We start from the raw sequence: 15,701 nt of genomic DNA on the forward strand, positions 1-15,701 counted from the left end.
TTTCAAGTGACTGACACCCCTAACCCCGACGACACACGGAAGCCAACAAGCAGAGGCCACCAACAGAGTGGCCATCCCCAAAAGCCACTGGGCTTCTCCTGAGGCAGCCGGACTGAGAGAGGGGCAGGATACAGCTAGGGGTGGAGCAGGTGGCCAGAGTGCCATCCTCCAACACAGTGAGCCATCGCCAGCCCTCTGCCAGTGGTTTGGACCTGGCACACCCATAAGGCAGCCTCCTCGGTGTAAAATGACCGCTGAGTCAGCAGCCACACAGGGAGAAGAAGAGGGAAGAAGACAAATAGGGGAAAGAGCTCCCTGGAGGCTGAGTAAGCCCTCACAGAGCAATGGCTGAACCAGGAGTTGGTAGAAACTGACCACAGCCACACATTATTTCCCGGAGAATATTCTGGCAATGAGAGGAGAGCAGCCCTAGGATCGTCCCAAAGCATTTGCTCCTCTGAAAACCCTTAAACAGGATGAGATCTGTGGGGAGAGGCGGGATGGTCGGGTTGCCGAGGCAGTGAGGTCCAGCCTCTGCTTACCTGGCAGCTTGTTCGGAGGAGAGGCGCTGGGCTGGTGGTGGGGGGAGCCATGGGAGAGCAGAGGGTTCAGGCTGTGCGTCTGGTTGGAGCTATAGGCGTCCATGGCCAGCTTCTGCCGGAACGCCTCCTCCTTCCTGCGGTTTGCAAACCAGTTGTAGACACGGACCTCCGTGACCAAGTTGGAGCCCAGGCCGTGGGCTTTGGAGGGGGACACCCCTCGCTGCAAACATTCTGCCCTGGGGATGGATGGAGGGGAGATGGTGAGTGAAGGTGACGGGGGACTTGGTGGTGCTTGGCCGCAAACACACTATCATAGCAGTCTTGGTTGGGAGTGTGAAGAGGCTGTGGGCAGGTAGAAGGCTGGGGAGGAGAAGCCTACACAGAGAAAAGGCCAGTCCATGGAGCAATGTGATGAAGACGGCTGGAGGGGGCCTGAACGCAGGGACAGAGCAGGCTATGCTGCCTTGGGAATCAGGGGCTTAGGCTCTGGTGTGGCTCCCAAGGAGAGAGAAGAGAGCAAGCCAGGGACAGGCAGTCCAGAGGAAGGTCAGATGGGGCTTCCTGACACCTCCTTATCTAGCCATTCTTCCCACCATGCAGAAGGCAAAGCCCTTCGCTGGCTCTGTCTGAGTGCCTTCAAAGCACTTTGAGAGGATTTCTGGTCTTTTGGGGTTTGAACGCCCTGAAAGAGTGCTAGGAAGCAAGATGCCTCATCCCCTCCAAAAGGCAGGCTGGGTGGGGTACAAAGCAGGGCACATTGATATGGCCGGTCTCTAGCTTTATCAGGGCTGGTCAAACCTCAAACCCAGATGTGAGAGATTCTTAGACACTACTGGGTGCTGCAAGGCATCTCATTAGTCGGGGTATGGAGCACAGCCTGAGGACTCAGTGGCAACACAGGCCATGTGCTCTGACTCTCTGCTGCCCAGCCTGACCTCTCTGGCTGCATCCACCGCCAAGGCCAGCCCAGCCTAGAGACAGAAAAGGAGCACACAGGCCTTGGCCGGACCAAAGAGCTGAATTTTTAGAAAGTCAATATCGGAGTCAGGAAGAACAGGGCAGGAATGAAGTAAAAATATTTCCCAAGACTTTCCAATAGTTTTTTTTTTTTTTTTTTTAATAGCTGGGCACTAGAGTCTGTAATCCCAACTACTTGGGATGCCAAGGCAGGAGGATCACTTAAGCCCCTTTCAAGATCTGCCTGGGCAACATAGCAAGACCACATCTTAGCAATAAATAAATAACACATAGTTTTTTGTTTTTGTTTTTTTAAAAATAGAGATAGGGTCTCGCCACGTTGCCCAAGCTGGTCTCAAACTCCTGGGCTCAGGCAATCCTCCCGCCTCGGCCTCCCAAAGTGCTGGGATTGTAAGTGTGAGCCCCCATGCCTGGCTAGTAGTTAACATATTAAAAAAAACTCTGTTGAGTCAGTGGGGACAGAGTGGACTGAACAGACCTGACCAATTCTTTTTTATTTTATTTTTTTGACCAATTCTTACTCTCCTGCCAAGTTTCCTTTTGAACCACTGCATATCTGATAATTGCTAGAGGCCAGATCTAGAGTCTGTGGCTAAGGGACTGTATGGAGGTCAAACACATAATTTTCACATCACAGATATCATCATATTTTATATCAGCATTCTCCAGAGTGTCTTCCCTAGAATAATAATTCATGGGGTTGTTTGTATTCTACCAAAGATTCCATAGTTAACAACCAATTCAACAAAGTGAAGTGGGTTTCTTAACTACAGGGCTTCTCAGAGCCTTTTATATATATATATATATATATATATATATATTTTTTTTTTTTTTGAGATGGAGTTTTTTGCTCTTGTTACCCAGGCTGGAGAGTGCAATGGCACGATCTCAGCTCACTGCAACCTCCGCCTCCTAGGTTCAGGCAATTCTCCTGCCTCAGCCTCCCGAATAGCTGGGATTACAGGCACGCGCCACCATGCCCAGCTAATTTTTTGTATTTTTAGTAGAGACAGGGTTTCACCATGTTGACCAGGATGGTCTCGATCTCTTGACCTCGTGATCCACCCGCCTTGGCCTCCCAAAGTGCTGGGATTACAGGTGTGAGCCACCGCGCCCGGCCCCAGCCTTTAATATATTAATGTATGGGCCGGGCATGGTGGCTCATGCCTGTAATCCCAGCACTTTGGGAGGCTGAGGAAGGCAGATCATGAGGTCAAGAGATCGAGACCATCCTGACCAACATGGTGAAGCCCCGTCTCTATTAAAAATACAAAACTTAGCTGGGCGTGGTGGCATGTGCTTGTAGTCCCAGCTACTTGGGAGGCTGAGGCAGGAGAATTGCTTGAACCCGGGAGGCGGAGGTTGCAGTGAGCTGAGATGGTGCCACTGCATTCCAGCCTGGGTGACAGAGCAAGACTTCGTCTCAAAAAAAATACATCAATATCTATATCTATCTATCTATATAAATGTACGTCACGACTCTCTAAGTGGAAGTATCCATATAATGGTTCTCAGATTTCTTGATTAAGGAATTGATATTGGGGGTTCTGCGGGACATACTTTGGGAAGCTCTGATTTAGCCACACTCATCTGGATAACCAGTGTCTCAATATCCCAGGACCGTGGAGATGGATCCTGGGTCCATGTGCCTGCCCACCTGCCCGAATGAGCTTCTGGTGTATTACCTGTTGCATTCCTCTACTAAGGCCTCTCTCTCTTCCTTGCTGGGGTTCTTTTGCCGATCGTAGGCCTGGTACAAGATTTGCTGGGACGCGGGCCCCCATTTGAACCGGTTGCGGCGCATCTTCTTGTTGGTGGGCTCAGAGCAGGCATCGTCGGACTGCCCAGGCCCCTGGTTCTGTTGACTGAACTCTGGAAAGAGAAACAGCAGCTGATCCTGACTGCTTTTGTCTGTCATATTTCCAGAACTCTGGACTGTCTGGTTGAATTCTGAAAAGAGAAAGGAGTAGATTTGATAGGGTCTGTAGTCTTCACTCAGCAGACAGACAGACAGACAGACAGACAACAGACGAAGACACCTTTATTCCCCTCAACTAACTAAGTTCTGCAATGTGCTCTCACTGCAAGTGGAACTGCAGAGAGGGAGGCCTCGGCACGGGCCCTTACTGCCCGCCTCAGTTGCTCCAGGAAAGCCACTCTTTTCCTTTCTTTGAAAGAGCTCAAACATAGCCAGCCATTGTTTTAAGAAAATTATTTTTTTTACCCTTTGGCTCACTGGCCCTCAGACATGAAGCAACGCTCTACATCCCGAACTCTTGTATTTTGATGTCAAGTAGGGGAGCTCAATCAAGTCTCATGTCTAGAGGAAAATCGTCCAAAGGTACAATTCACACTTGTACAAAATATTCAGAGGCTGTAGCTAGCACTCCTCACCTCTCCTCCCTCTTCCTATATCCTAGGTGTCTACATTATAAAGTCAGGTTTTTAGAAAAAAATCACTTTCACGATTTTCATTTCTAAAGTGAAAATTTCAGAATTTCAGTTTAGAAGTGAAAAATTGTGTGTCTGACCTCTATACAGGCCAGGGTAAAACTTTTCCTGAGCCACAGACTCTACCAATTGTCAGACATGCAGTGGTCCAAAAGGAAACTTGGCAGGAGAGTAAGCATTGGTCAGATCTGTTCAGTCCACTCTACCCCCATGGACTCAGCAGAGTACTTTCTATATGTTAACTACCACCCAGGCATGGGGGCTCACATTTATAATCCCAGCACTTTGGGATCATGCTTTGAAATAAATATAACTGGAGCTTTGTATCGGAAAGAAAAGATGTGCTTTAGATCGCAAATAATTTCAAAGACTACAAACACAGGACCTGTCTGGGGGTGGTGTTTAATTAGCTGGAAACGATGCTCTCTGCCTGTCCAATTCCCTGGGTCCAGGCCGACTGTGACCCTCAGGAGATTTTTGTGGAATGAATGAGAGCCAGCAGCTCGGCCCAGTGGTGGTGGCTTAGCCTACATGGTTTAAATGAGATTTGATATTTACATTACTGAAGAAGAAAGCTTTGCTGTCTTCGTCTTCACATCTGCATGAAGCAGGGCTCATCAGGGGTGATTATTTCCATTTTACAGATGAATAAACATAGAGGCTAAGCACTCTGCTGAGCAAAGACACATAACACATTCATTTCCTAGCTCTGGGTCCCTATGTTCTGGATGTTAATGTCTTTTTTTTTTGAGATGGGAGTCTCGCTCTGTCGCCAGGCTGGAGTTTAGTGGCAAGATCCTCTGTCTCCTGGGTTCAAGTGATTCTCCTCCCACGTACAGGGACTACAGGTGAGTGTCAGCATGCCCAGCTAATTTTTTTGTTTTTTTTGTTTGTTTGTTTTTTGTTTTTTTTGAGACGGAGTTTTGCTCTTGTTACCCAGGCTGGAGTGCAATGGCGCGATCTCGGCTCACCGCAACCTCCGCCTCCTGGGTTCAGGCAATTCTCCTGCCTCAGCCTCCTGAGTAGCTGGGATTACAGGCACGCACCACCATGCCCAGCTAATTTTTTGTATTAGTAGAGACGGCGTTTCACCATGTTGACCAGGATGGTCTCGATCTCTTGACCTTGTGATCCACCCGCCTCGGCCTCCCAAAGTGCTGGGATTACCGGCTTGAGCCACCGCGCCCGGCCTAATTTTTGTATTTTTAGTACAGACAGGGTTTCACTATGTTGGCCAGGATGGTCTCTATCTCTTGACCTTGTGATCTGCCCTCCTTGGCCTCCCCAAGTGCTGGGATTACAGGTGTGAGTCACCATCTATGGCTATTTTTTGGTATTTTTAGTAGAGATGGTGTTTCATCATGTTGGCTAGGCTGGACTCGAACTCCTGACCTCAGGTTATCCACCTGCCTTGGCCTCCCAAAGTGCAGGGATTATGGACGTGAGCCACCGCGCCTGGCCTTGATGTCTTTCTCAATTCCTGGAATTACTCCCGCAAGTCACAGAGAGTGGAAGGCTACCACCTCCCTTTGTGATAAGCTCTGGATGTGCCATCATTTACATCCTATCCTCGTTCCTCTGGACAACTGGATCCAAAATCCTCAAGGTTCAAGTCAGATAATTACTTAACATTTGAATCCCCTCTACAATCCCCCACTGAGTGGTTCTCCAGTCTGTATGCCTCCAGCAGCTGGGGACTTATCACCTATCTGAGGCTCATTTCCATTTAGGTCCACCAGGAGGAATGGTTAGGGCCCTAACCAGCCAGGACTTGGGATCCCAACTGCAGGTGGTGTTGGGCTGTTTAACTGTGGACTGACTGTGTCACTAGGGGGCCTTTGATTTGGGCCATTCACCTTGGAGGATTCTTAGGCCACCTTAGGGCTCTGTTTTCAGTGGCCCAACAACGCCGTTAAGAGACCTGAGAGAGTCCCTGCCAAACTCACTGCTGGTGGGATCATGTGGGGCCCCAGCCAAGTTGCTTAATTCCCTCATCACTTAGACTCCCCAGCTGTGGAATGAAACTGACTGAAAGCTTAGGGGCACTAACTCGTCTTTTAGAATATCTACCCCTAGTCAGGATGATGGCAATGTTGGCCCAAATTCCTGATACTCTATTTTTTTTTTCAGACAAGATCTTGCTCTGTCACCCAGGCTGGAATGCAGTAGTACAATCATAGCTCACTGCAGCCTTGACCTCCTGGGCTCAAGCCATCCTCTCGCCTTAGCCTCCCAAGTAGTTAACACGCCTAATTAAAAAATATATATTTGTAGAGACGGGGTCTCGCTATGTTGCCCAGGCTGGTCTCAGACTCCTGGCTTCAAGCAGTCTTCCCACCACCTCGGCCTCCCAAAGCATTGGGATTACAGGTGTGAGCCACCATGCCCACCTGATTGTACTTTTCAAAGCGCTTTCGCCCCGCTATAGTTTTTGGTTTCACAGCAGTTCTCTAAATGCAGTTACTTGAGGGGAAATTGCAGGGGGAGAAGGAGATGTTCCCTGCTCAGTGAGGTCTGTCACAATGTCTCCTCTCCTCCCTGTGGGCCTGTGTGACACCGGTGGAGTCACCAATGGCAAAGCCAGTGTGGATCGTCCCAAGGACCATGAATTTTTTTTCATTTAATGTGAACAGACACAATAATGGTGACATTTATTGAACCATGGCTAGGGTGAGGTATTGTGCAAAATCCTCTAAATGTATCCCTTAATCTAATTCTTACAACCTCTCCATGTGAGAAGTATGGCCATCTCCATTTTACAGATGAAGAAACTGAAGTTCAGACTGGTTAAGTGACTTGTCCAAAGTCATACAGACTTGCGGCAGGAGCCTGGACCTGAGCCCAGCTTGCAGGCCTTAAGGCTCCTAACCACCAGCCTGTGTATCACCTCTCACTAAAAACAAAACCCAAACCATGCACCCACACACCCTTCAGATCCGACTTGCGTGGAGGTGACAAAACTGACTCCTGAAGCTTTGTGTCTGGTGAGTGTGAGACACTCACAGCTGCTCCATAGTGTGGGGGCTGCCTCAGTCTCTCACTTGCCCTTTGAGGAAGCAGCAGCCTGAACAGTGTTCAGAACCCAGTATGTCCCCTAGTCAGCCAGGTGGGCTTGCCTGTGGGTGCTCAGAACTATTCAGGTTCCGCTGACCTCAGGGGCTTGGCTCTAGCCCCTCCCAATTTTTGAAGAACTAGGCTCCCACATGTACTCCCTCTAGCCACCACCGACCATTCTCTACTACCCTTCAGATTAATTGGGTTTGGGGAAGGAAATGTTCATTGCCCATGAAAATTACCTTGGAGAAGTTGGCTTCAGTAGCCGCTCTGTAGGCTTGGGGCCAGCCTGGACAAAGAGATTCTGTGTGTGTAGAGGGCCCCATGAATATTACCATTTGTTATTTTCAGTTTTTCAAGGAAATTTGTAATCATGTATCATTTTTGTTTTCCTCAGGAAAAACTGTTGCCCAGGCTGGAGTGCAGTGGTGGGATCTCAGCTCACTACAACCTCCGCCTCCTGGATTCAAGCGATTCTCCTGTCTCAGCCTCCTGAGCAGCTAGGATTACAGGCATGCACCACCATGCCCAGCTAAGTTTTGTATTTTTAGAAGAGATGGGGTTTCACTGTGTTGGCCAGGATGGTCTTGATCTCTTGACCTCATGATCCACCCTCCTCAACCTCCTGAAGTGCTGGGATTACAGGTGTGGGCCACTGTGCCTGGCCATCATGTATCATTTTGTATTCTCTCCCCTCTCTTCCTCCTTCTCCCCACTCCATTCACTTGTGTCCCTCTTTTATTTCTCTTACTTCCTAATTCTTATATTATACTTGCATGTCTTATATTCATCCTTCAAGACATGATTTGAATGTCACCTCTTCTAGGAAGCCTTCCATGATGTCTCCAGGCAATTTAGCAATTCCTCTGCTGCCCCTTGTGTATATCTTAATAGCTCTTAGAAAGTGAATGTCATTATTTACTCAAACATCTCCACTTCCTCACTGGATGGCAGGTAAGTCCCTGGAGAAAATAATCTACATATTCCACAGCTTAGCGTAGTGTTTGGCACATAATAAATGCTTGTATAATAGTTACAGGATGAAGGAACATTTCTTAAATTTTATATCTCATGTAACTTTAAAACAAAATAACAATAACAACAATCCCTTGGAGAGACTGTTGTATTTGTAAAATGTCCCTTCCTAAGCATCTTGAGAAACTTTCTGGACCTCTGTCTTTTTAGAAGTTTCCAGTCTGCCTTTCCTGCCTCCTTCTCCTTTCTGAAGAAATTCTCATTGAACATAGAGGCAACTCAGACTGGAGATGCAGCATAAAGCTTCAATTAGGCAGGGCCCACGGGTTGTTGGGTCTTTGGAGACAGTGGCTCCTGAGAATTTTTTGAGGCTTTCCAGGAACTACAGAGAGTTGCTTCATGTCAGGAACACAAATTCTTAAAGAGCTAGTCACCAAGGATGGGGGGTGGGGGCAACCCCTACTTGGAAAGGTCTCCGGTGGTAAGCAGCGAACAGCTCTCACATTGCTGCTTCTAATCTATTCATGTAATGCTCCCAACAAAACCACAAACGCCACAATATGAAATGAACACCTAAAACCTTCCTTTCACCATCCTAGAGACATTGAGACGATAAATACTGAAACAATCACTTCAGAGCAGTGTGTAACAGAAAACAAGAGTAATTTCAAGAAACAAGAGGGAAAAAGCCCAACCCAGAAAGTGGTGGAAACTGACATCCTGATGAAGACAGAGAAGCCCAGATAAAGCCAGAGGATAGTGTGTGGGGAGAGTCAAAACTGATACAAAATTTTCTTAGGAAAAGGACTGGATCAAAGTAATGAAGGTGTAATGTCAAAGAATACGTTCCTCGAATACAGACAGTATGTCATTCCTACTCTTGTGATTCGAACGCAGTTCACACTTCCCTAGACTTACTTCAAAACCAAAAGCTTTCAGAATTATTGGGTGGAAGAAATCTTGGCACAGAAAAAAACTTTGGGATGGGAATGGGAATAACGAGAATTGATGCGCCAGAGTTCCGAATGCAGACACTTTTCCTGTGCCCTGCCTTAGCCAGAAGTAGCTTCTTCATGAGACGGGCCATTAGCTGAGCTTCCCACACTATACCAATTTTGGTTAATGTGAGTAAGCACCTTAAATTGCCTCAGGACTCAGTCCCTCCCACTATCCCCCAAGAACAGGGTAAAGTTCTGAATATCTCTCTATATATAAATGCCTTCTATTGTTTATACTTTTTCCAGAGAGGAGGAAATTAACAGTAATAGTAATCAATATTATTGACTGCAACAAAATGTCTTCTTTGGAAATTGACTGATGGTCATGTATCAAGGGGAGCTGCTCAGCTTTCTCTGGGGGAAGATATTATACTCTGTCAACTACTTGGTTTCAAAGAGAAGGATGTTGGAAGGAGGGTCCAAAAAGTTTAAAGTACACTGCATACACTGATGGGCTCCTCAGAGCAACTGGCTAGGTAGAAAGGGACTGTGACAGAAGAATATGGCAGAAGCCAATCCATTGTACAGCAACCACCAATCTACCTGCCAGCTTCCTTATATCTGCCAAGTGCTCACAAAACCTTGTGGATAAAAGGGAAACTGAGGCAGCCCATGGGGTGAGAGGGCAAAGGTCACTTCAGGTTGAGGCAAAGGCAGAATGAAAACACTTACGTCGGAGGATCTCTCGTTGCTTCCTGACGTACCAAGTGTACAGGGCGGCACGCTTCTGGGTCTTCATAGGGGTGCCCTTGTTGAGATGCTGGGAGAGGTGTGACTGGTTCAGGCCGGTGACATCGACCACCTCCCTCTGGGGGATGTTGTGTTGCTGCATGTAGCCCTTGATCATTTTAGCAGCCCTCCAAGGGTCCTCACTAGACAGACAAGCAGATGGTTAGGGTACTAGTGGGAGACATCAGGGGAGAAATATTCTCTTCCTAAGGGGTGTTACCTATACTCTATGCAAAACTCTGAATTTTCCACCCGTTTAAGCCACGACTTTGGCCTAGACATTAGGCCAAAATAGAAGCTAAACAGAAGAGAAGGTGACGAACCCTGTATAGTACACCTCATCCCTTGCTTCCGAGGTTAGCAGGCAAAAGAAGACTTTCCATCTTCAGGAATAAAAAAGCACCATCACGACTCTCTCTTATTAAGCAAAAAGAAAGGCTCTTTCTGGTAGATGTCTTTTAAAGAATAAAAGGAAAAAGTAAAATTTTTAATAATAATAAAAAAAAGGTTGTTTGTTTATTTATTTATTTATTTATTTATTTATTTATTTATTTTGAGGCAGAGTTTTGCTCTTGTCACCCTGGCTGGAGTGCAACAGCATGATCTCAGCTCACTGCAACCTCCGCCTCCTGGGTTCAAGAGATTCTCCTGCCTCAGCCTCTCGAGTAGCTCCCAGGCACCCATCACCACACCTGGCTAATTTTTGTATTTTTAGTAGAGATAGGGTTTCACCATGTTGGCCAGGCTGGTCTCAAACTCCTAAGGTGATCCACCTGCCTTGGCCTCCCAAAGTGCTGGGATTCCAGATGTGAGCCTCCGCACCCGGCCGTTTTATTTTGCTTTCTTTCATTTTCCCGGAATGTAGGAGACTTAAAAGGCAGGAGGCCCTCGGGAAAGTGAGGATGCCATTAGCTTGGGGCTGGACTCACTGATTCTACAATGAAGTGGGATAGCATCAGTTTCTGAATTTGCCCAATTTTAGCTTCAACCTCTCCTACATTATTTTCCTTCTTATAAAACAGAGGTAAAATGTGTGTGTTCACCTTCTGAGAAGCAAGGAGGGTGTCTCAGCCAAATAGTAAGTAGTTTTTAGAGTTTTAGAAAAGTTTTCCAAAGTACAATGTCATACCTCCTTAGGACTACAGGATCACACACTGAGGTTAGGCAAGTAAAGTTAAAAAAAAAAAAAATCCACAGCCCCGCCTCCCAAATAAAATCTAATGGGCTAATGGGGACAAATAATTTCAATTTCCGACATTAACAATTTCAGATGCCTTGTTTTCCCGTATTATCGAGTTTCTCACAAATTTCAAGCACGGGATAAGAACATGGTCATACTTTTCATTTCTCATAAACACAGGTGTGCAAATTGCTGGTTTTAGCACCTTTGAATTTTATTTGTCTAGAATGGTTTCAACTTTGCTAATATGTTTTCTTGCTTATTGAACAGGTACTTTGAAAAGATAATTTAAAAGTAGAAATTAAGAAAATAGTGTGCAACACAGAAGTACTAAAGAAGCAATATGTACACATTTACCATCTATTTAGTGCAGGTACATATTTAACTTACAAAAGCCAGCACCCCATTACTGTATGTTGATGTATGTATTAGCCTGATAGAACATTTAAAAAAAAATGAAGAGAAAACTAGTTTCAGGTGAAACAACAACAAAAAACCGGTGTAAAGCAGAGGCTGAAATAGAGACAGCATTGCAATGTGATAACCAATTTTATTTCCAAATAGTACCTTTAATATTTTAAATAAAATTAATTTTGTTTAATGAATAAAAATCCAGTAATTGAACATATTTTGTAAGCATTTAGGTAGTTGTGATTATTTTGGCAAGCCTTTGATATTAAATTCGTGAGAACACAGGCTTTGATAGAGATGTTTTCGAGAAATGTAAACTTTTTATATTAATTATATATAAGAACGAATTTCTGAAATATTTATAAAGGTACTTTCCAAGTACAAGAACAAAAAATGAGAAAATGAGTTACAGTTTAAAACGTGGAGAATTCACACTGAGGAAAACAATTAATAAACGTTTTAGACATATCCATGTAAACATCACAGATCATTTAAAAGCTTATTTCTGGTGAATATTTCCACAGATATTTTTAGGGTGGAAAAACACTTTCAACCGTTACGAGCAAGAAGCTTTGAACCTTAGGGGAAAAAAATGCATTTTAAAGTTAATATTGCTTTAGCAAATTCTTCGGCTATTTTTCTTTTGTTTAAATGACTTTACCTGTGTTCATTTTGTGTACCTAAGAAACCTAGAAAAATAGGGTACTGTCCTAAGTGGGAATGGTTCTGTGGAAATAGTGAATTAACTCAACAATCGGGAAGGGGAAAAAAAAAAAGCCCAGGAAAACCTTATAAATGATAGTAAAACCTTTAAGCCCGACTTAAAAGAGAGTGGGGAGTAAGATGGCGCAGTTATACCTTTACAGCTCTCAGACCCCAGAATTCACGTGTGTTCGCTGGGAAGAGTCGGGAGAGCTGGTTATTTTTTATTTGAAAACACAGCTCAGGCTCAGGAGTTCCTAACAGGGAGAAAGGCACGGGTCCCGAGGAGCTCCAGCGGCCATTGTGTCCCGAGCGCAGGTGTCAAACGCCGGCCGCAGCGCCCGCAGGGTCCGTCCGGCTCGCTCCTTCTCAAACAATGACTTTGCTTCCCCCGAGCAGAGAAGCCTGGACCCCTGTGCTGTCCGCGGCGCGTTCGTTAAGGAGCCCCAGCTTCGGCTTCTCAGAACGCAGCCCACTTTCCAGACGCCCCCGGTGCGCCAGCCTCGAGGCCGCGAGCAAAGCCAGATCTCGCCCGGAGCCCGGGACCGGGGAGCGCGCAGCCCCGACCTTCCTTCCCCGCCTTTCTCTTCCAGGACCTTTACGAGAACTCCGGGAACTCCAAAACGCGACTTCGCTTTCTCTTTGCTGTTCGTCTTAAGGGAACACGGTGGGCAAAATAAGGGAGTGCGTGTGCTCGGGGCTCGGGAGCCCACTGTGCAGTGACCTGGGAACCGCTAGCCATTTCTTGAAAAATTACTTTAATTTAAAGTCCGGCGCTCCCGGGGCGGGGGAGGAAAGGCGGCACCCGCTCGGGACGGGAGGAAAAAGCCTCCAGGTCGGTCCCGCGTCTCCAACTCGGCGAGGGTCTCCGGCTCCCCAGTCCTCCTCCTTGCCCTGCTGGAGCCCGGAGCTTTGGGGAGGGAAGAGGGGGGCTAGGGTCTGTGGACCCTGGGCCCGGCCTGAGGATGTCGGTGACCCCGGGGGCTCCGTGGACGGCTCAGGCTCTCAAAGAGCCCGGGTCAGGTGCCGGGGCGGCAGGAAAGCGGGGCGGCACGGGGCGCCGGGCTGGGTGCACGCTGGGAGCGGCCAGCAGCCCCGCGCCCGGGTTTTGATTTCCTACCCCCTCTAAGCCGCGTTTACAACTTCACCAATGAATAACCCGCCTCTCTTTTCAACCTAATCACGACTCTTTGTGTATCTTTCTGTTGATGATTTATAGAAATAAATTAATAACACCCAAACTCCACGTGCTGCAGTTTATGTTACGTCTCAGCTGCGTCCAGCCCGGCGCGGGGCCCGGTGCGGAGGTGCGCCCTAGGTACTTCCAGCGCCGCGCGAGAAAGCGGGCGCCGGCGGCGGGGCGGGAGGGCCTAGGCCCTGTGGCCCCAGTGGCCGGTGGTGGGAGCCGGTATCGTCCGCCAGGCCCGGAGCGACCTCCCGGCCGCCTTGGCGCCCCAGCCGCTCCTAGGGGCCACTCGCTCGACCCCTGTTAGCCTCCGCGACTCACACCTTCCCGCGTCGCGGAGCTCTCTGGCAGGAGTTCTCTCCCGGTCGGGGAGAAATCGCCTCCGGGCGGGAGAGCGGCGAGGGAGAAACCTCAAACCTATAAATTACAGCAAAGTATGTTTTGGGGGAAAAAATGTACAAGTTCCCCTGATTGTTTTGGCTAGAGGGCAAAACGCCAGACCCTCAGATCGCAAATTCAAATGCAAGGTCAGATCCCACCCCGAACTGCCGCTGCAGATGTGCGGCCGAGGCTCAAGCTCGAAATCCCGGCGCTTCAGTGTCCGAGGCCACACGATGGGCTCCGTCCTAAAGCGGAGTGGCCCGGGAGCGTCGTGCGTTCTCAGAGAACCGCTCGGCTCCTTAGATAATTAGTAACCAGCTGTCAAAGCCTAGGGCGGTCGGAGAGGACCCACAAACGATCCTGGCCCCCGGGATAGATCACCAGCCGGCCTGACCTCCCGGGGAGAGGCTGGGGGTGGGCAGCGAGGTCCGGAAACGCCCTCCTTTTTCAGACGGAGACCAAAGCCTCTGCGAACTGAGGTCTGAGACGCGTTCGCCCCCGCACGACCCTGCTTGCTTTCTTCTGCCCCGCGCGGGTCCACCCCGACCCTACAGGCAACATTCCCTTTGCAAATCTAAACCCGCGTTGGGGATCCCGGGCAATTCCGGGCCTTGCATGGGCGCTGCTAACAAGCGTGCACACCAGAAACTTGCCTCCCAGATCCCGGCCCCGGATGCCGCCTGTCTCTCGGCAAAGAACTGCAGGTCACCATGCAGGTCAATGCGTCCGAGGCCGACCTGCGGCTTTCTAGACCCGGGGCAGCTCTCAGGAAAGTGCGCGGCCTGGGGCTGGTGGCGGCGCGAGCCTCCGCTCCCGGGAAGTCACAGCGGTTTTCACTGCACCCACTCGCACCTTCAGCCGCGTGGGCAAACCTCCCGGCAAAGGGCTCTGCAGCTCCAGTTCTCCCCGGGAGAGCCCCAGTCCCGCGGGGAAAGCGCTTGCGTCCCCGACTCTGGCCTGGGCCTGGGGAGAAGAAGCCGAGTGGGTCGCAGGGTGGTCCGGCTAAGGGGTTGGGAAAGGTCCAGGTGTTGGGAGAGAAGCAAAGCGCCCCCCGCGGGACTTATCTGGTGGGAAACGGGCTTGGCCAGTGTGGCCCGGCGCAGTGTCACTGAGGCCCGGGGCCGGGGCTCCAGGGGGTTCGGGTGGGTCCTCGGCACCTAGCTCTGCGCCTACCTGAGCATCCGGTCCACCTCCGCCCGCTGCTCCGCCGCCTCCTCGGTGTTAAGCGCCTGCAGCTCCTTGAGGATGGGAGGGGTGTCATAGTCGTCGCCGTCCTCGGAGCCCTCGTCACCGGACAAGCGGCCCTTGGCGTGGCCGTTGGTGAGCGTATGGAAGACCGGTTTGGTGTCGGGCTCGGCCCCGCTGCCGGGGGACAGGGGCAGCGTCTCCAGCTTCACCCCGAAGTTCGGGGATGGTAGCAACTCCTCCAAGGCCTGGACCAGCAACTCCTTGGTGACCCCGGAGCTCAGCAGGGCGCTCAGGAGTTCTTGCTGGAGCGACGTGAGCTTGGACACCATTTTCCAAGGACGGAAAAAGAAGGGGGTGAGGGGGTGGGTGGGTGCAAGAGAGGAGGGTGGAGGGGAGTTTCACAAACAAACCCCAAATCCTGGAACCCCTCCACCCTTCAGCCTCCAGACACCTGTTACTCCCCGGGGTCCCGGAGTCTCCTCCGAGAGGAGTCAGAAAACTTCTAACTTGCCATGATCGCCACCATTAGGCCATATAAGATATGCAAATTAGTGGGAAGGGCCCAGCTTTCGGCTGGATGCAAATGATGGTGGGGAGGGGGAAACCCGGAGAGAGGGAGAGCCGGAGGGGCAGACGTGGAGAGCCGAAGACCCGGGCCGGGAGCGGGGCTTTACCAGGGTCCATTGTACCCACGCTGGGGGGCTGGAGACCTTCTTTTAATGGTTCTGCTTATCAGCCAAACTTCAGCTAACCTTTGGACTTGTTAGTGCCTTGCAGCCTAGGCGCGGGGCTTTTCCACCGGTTCTCAGTTCTGCTTTAGTCCAGAGTGAAGACACGACGCTTCGGGGTTCAGGTGAGAGACGGAGGAAGCTGGGGTGCTGGTGGAAGAAGGGGACGCAGGAGAAAGCGAAGAGTAGAGACCCTGG

General features: G+C 49.4%; 1 protein-coding gene across 5 annotated transcripts in view; it reads right to left on the reverse strand.

Annotated features, from left to right (window-relative positions):
* Positions 1-15,307, reverse strand: part of HNF1B (HNF1 homeobox B) — a 60,312-nt gene extending 45,005 nt beyond the window's left edge. Inside the window, exons 1-4 of one of the 5 annotated variants that reach the window (XM_012445549.3) lie at positions 14,761-15,307; positions 9,671-9,870; positions 3,206-3,392; positions 543-778 (exon numbers count right to left, since the gene is read on the reverse strand). In XM_012445549.3, the coding sequence (XP_012300972.2) occupies positions 543-778; positions 3,206-3,392; positions 9,671-9,870; positions 14,761-15,104 (967 nt within the window). In that variant the 5' untranslated portion in view covers positions 15,105-15,307. Of the gene's footprint in view, positions 1-542; positions 779-3,205; positions 3,471-9,670; positions 9,871-12,176; positions 12,896-14,760 lie in introns of those variants that run through there. The other 4 variants (XM_064378459.1, XM_012445548.2, XM_012445547.2 and 1 more) reach the window with 4 other exon arrangements.
* Between the last annotated feature and the right edge of the window lie 394 nt (positions 15,308-15,701).

The sequence above is a fragment of the Aotus nancymaae genome, unplaced genomic scaffold, assembly GCF_030222135.1.
Source record: "Aotus nancymaae isolate 86718 unplaced genomic scaffold, 86718_ANA_hifiasm-v0.15.2.pri h1tg000018l, whole genome shotgun sequence".
NCBI classification, from domain to species: domain Eukaryota; kingdom Metazoa; phylum Chordata; class Mammalia; order Primates; family Aotidae; genus Aotus; species Aotus nancymaae.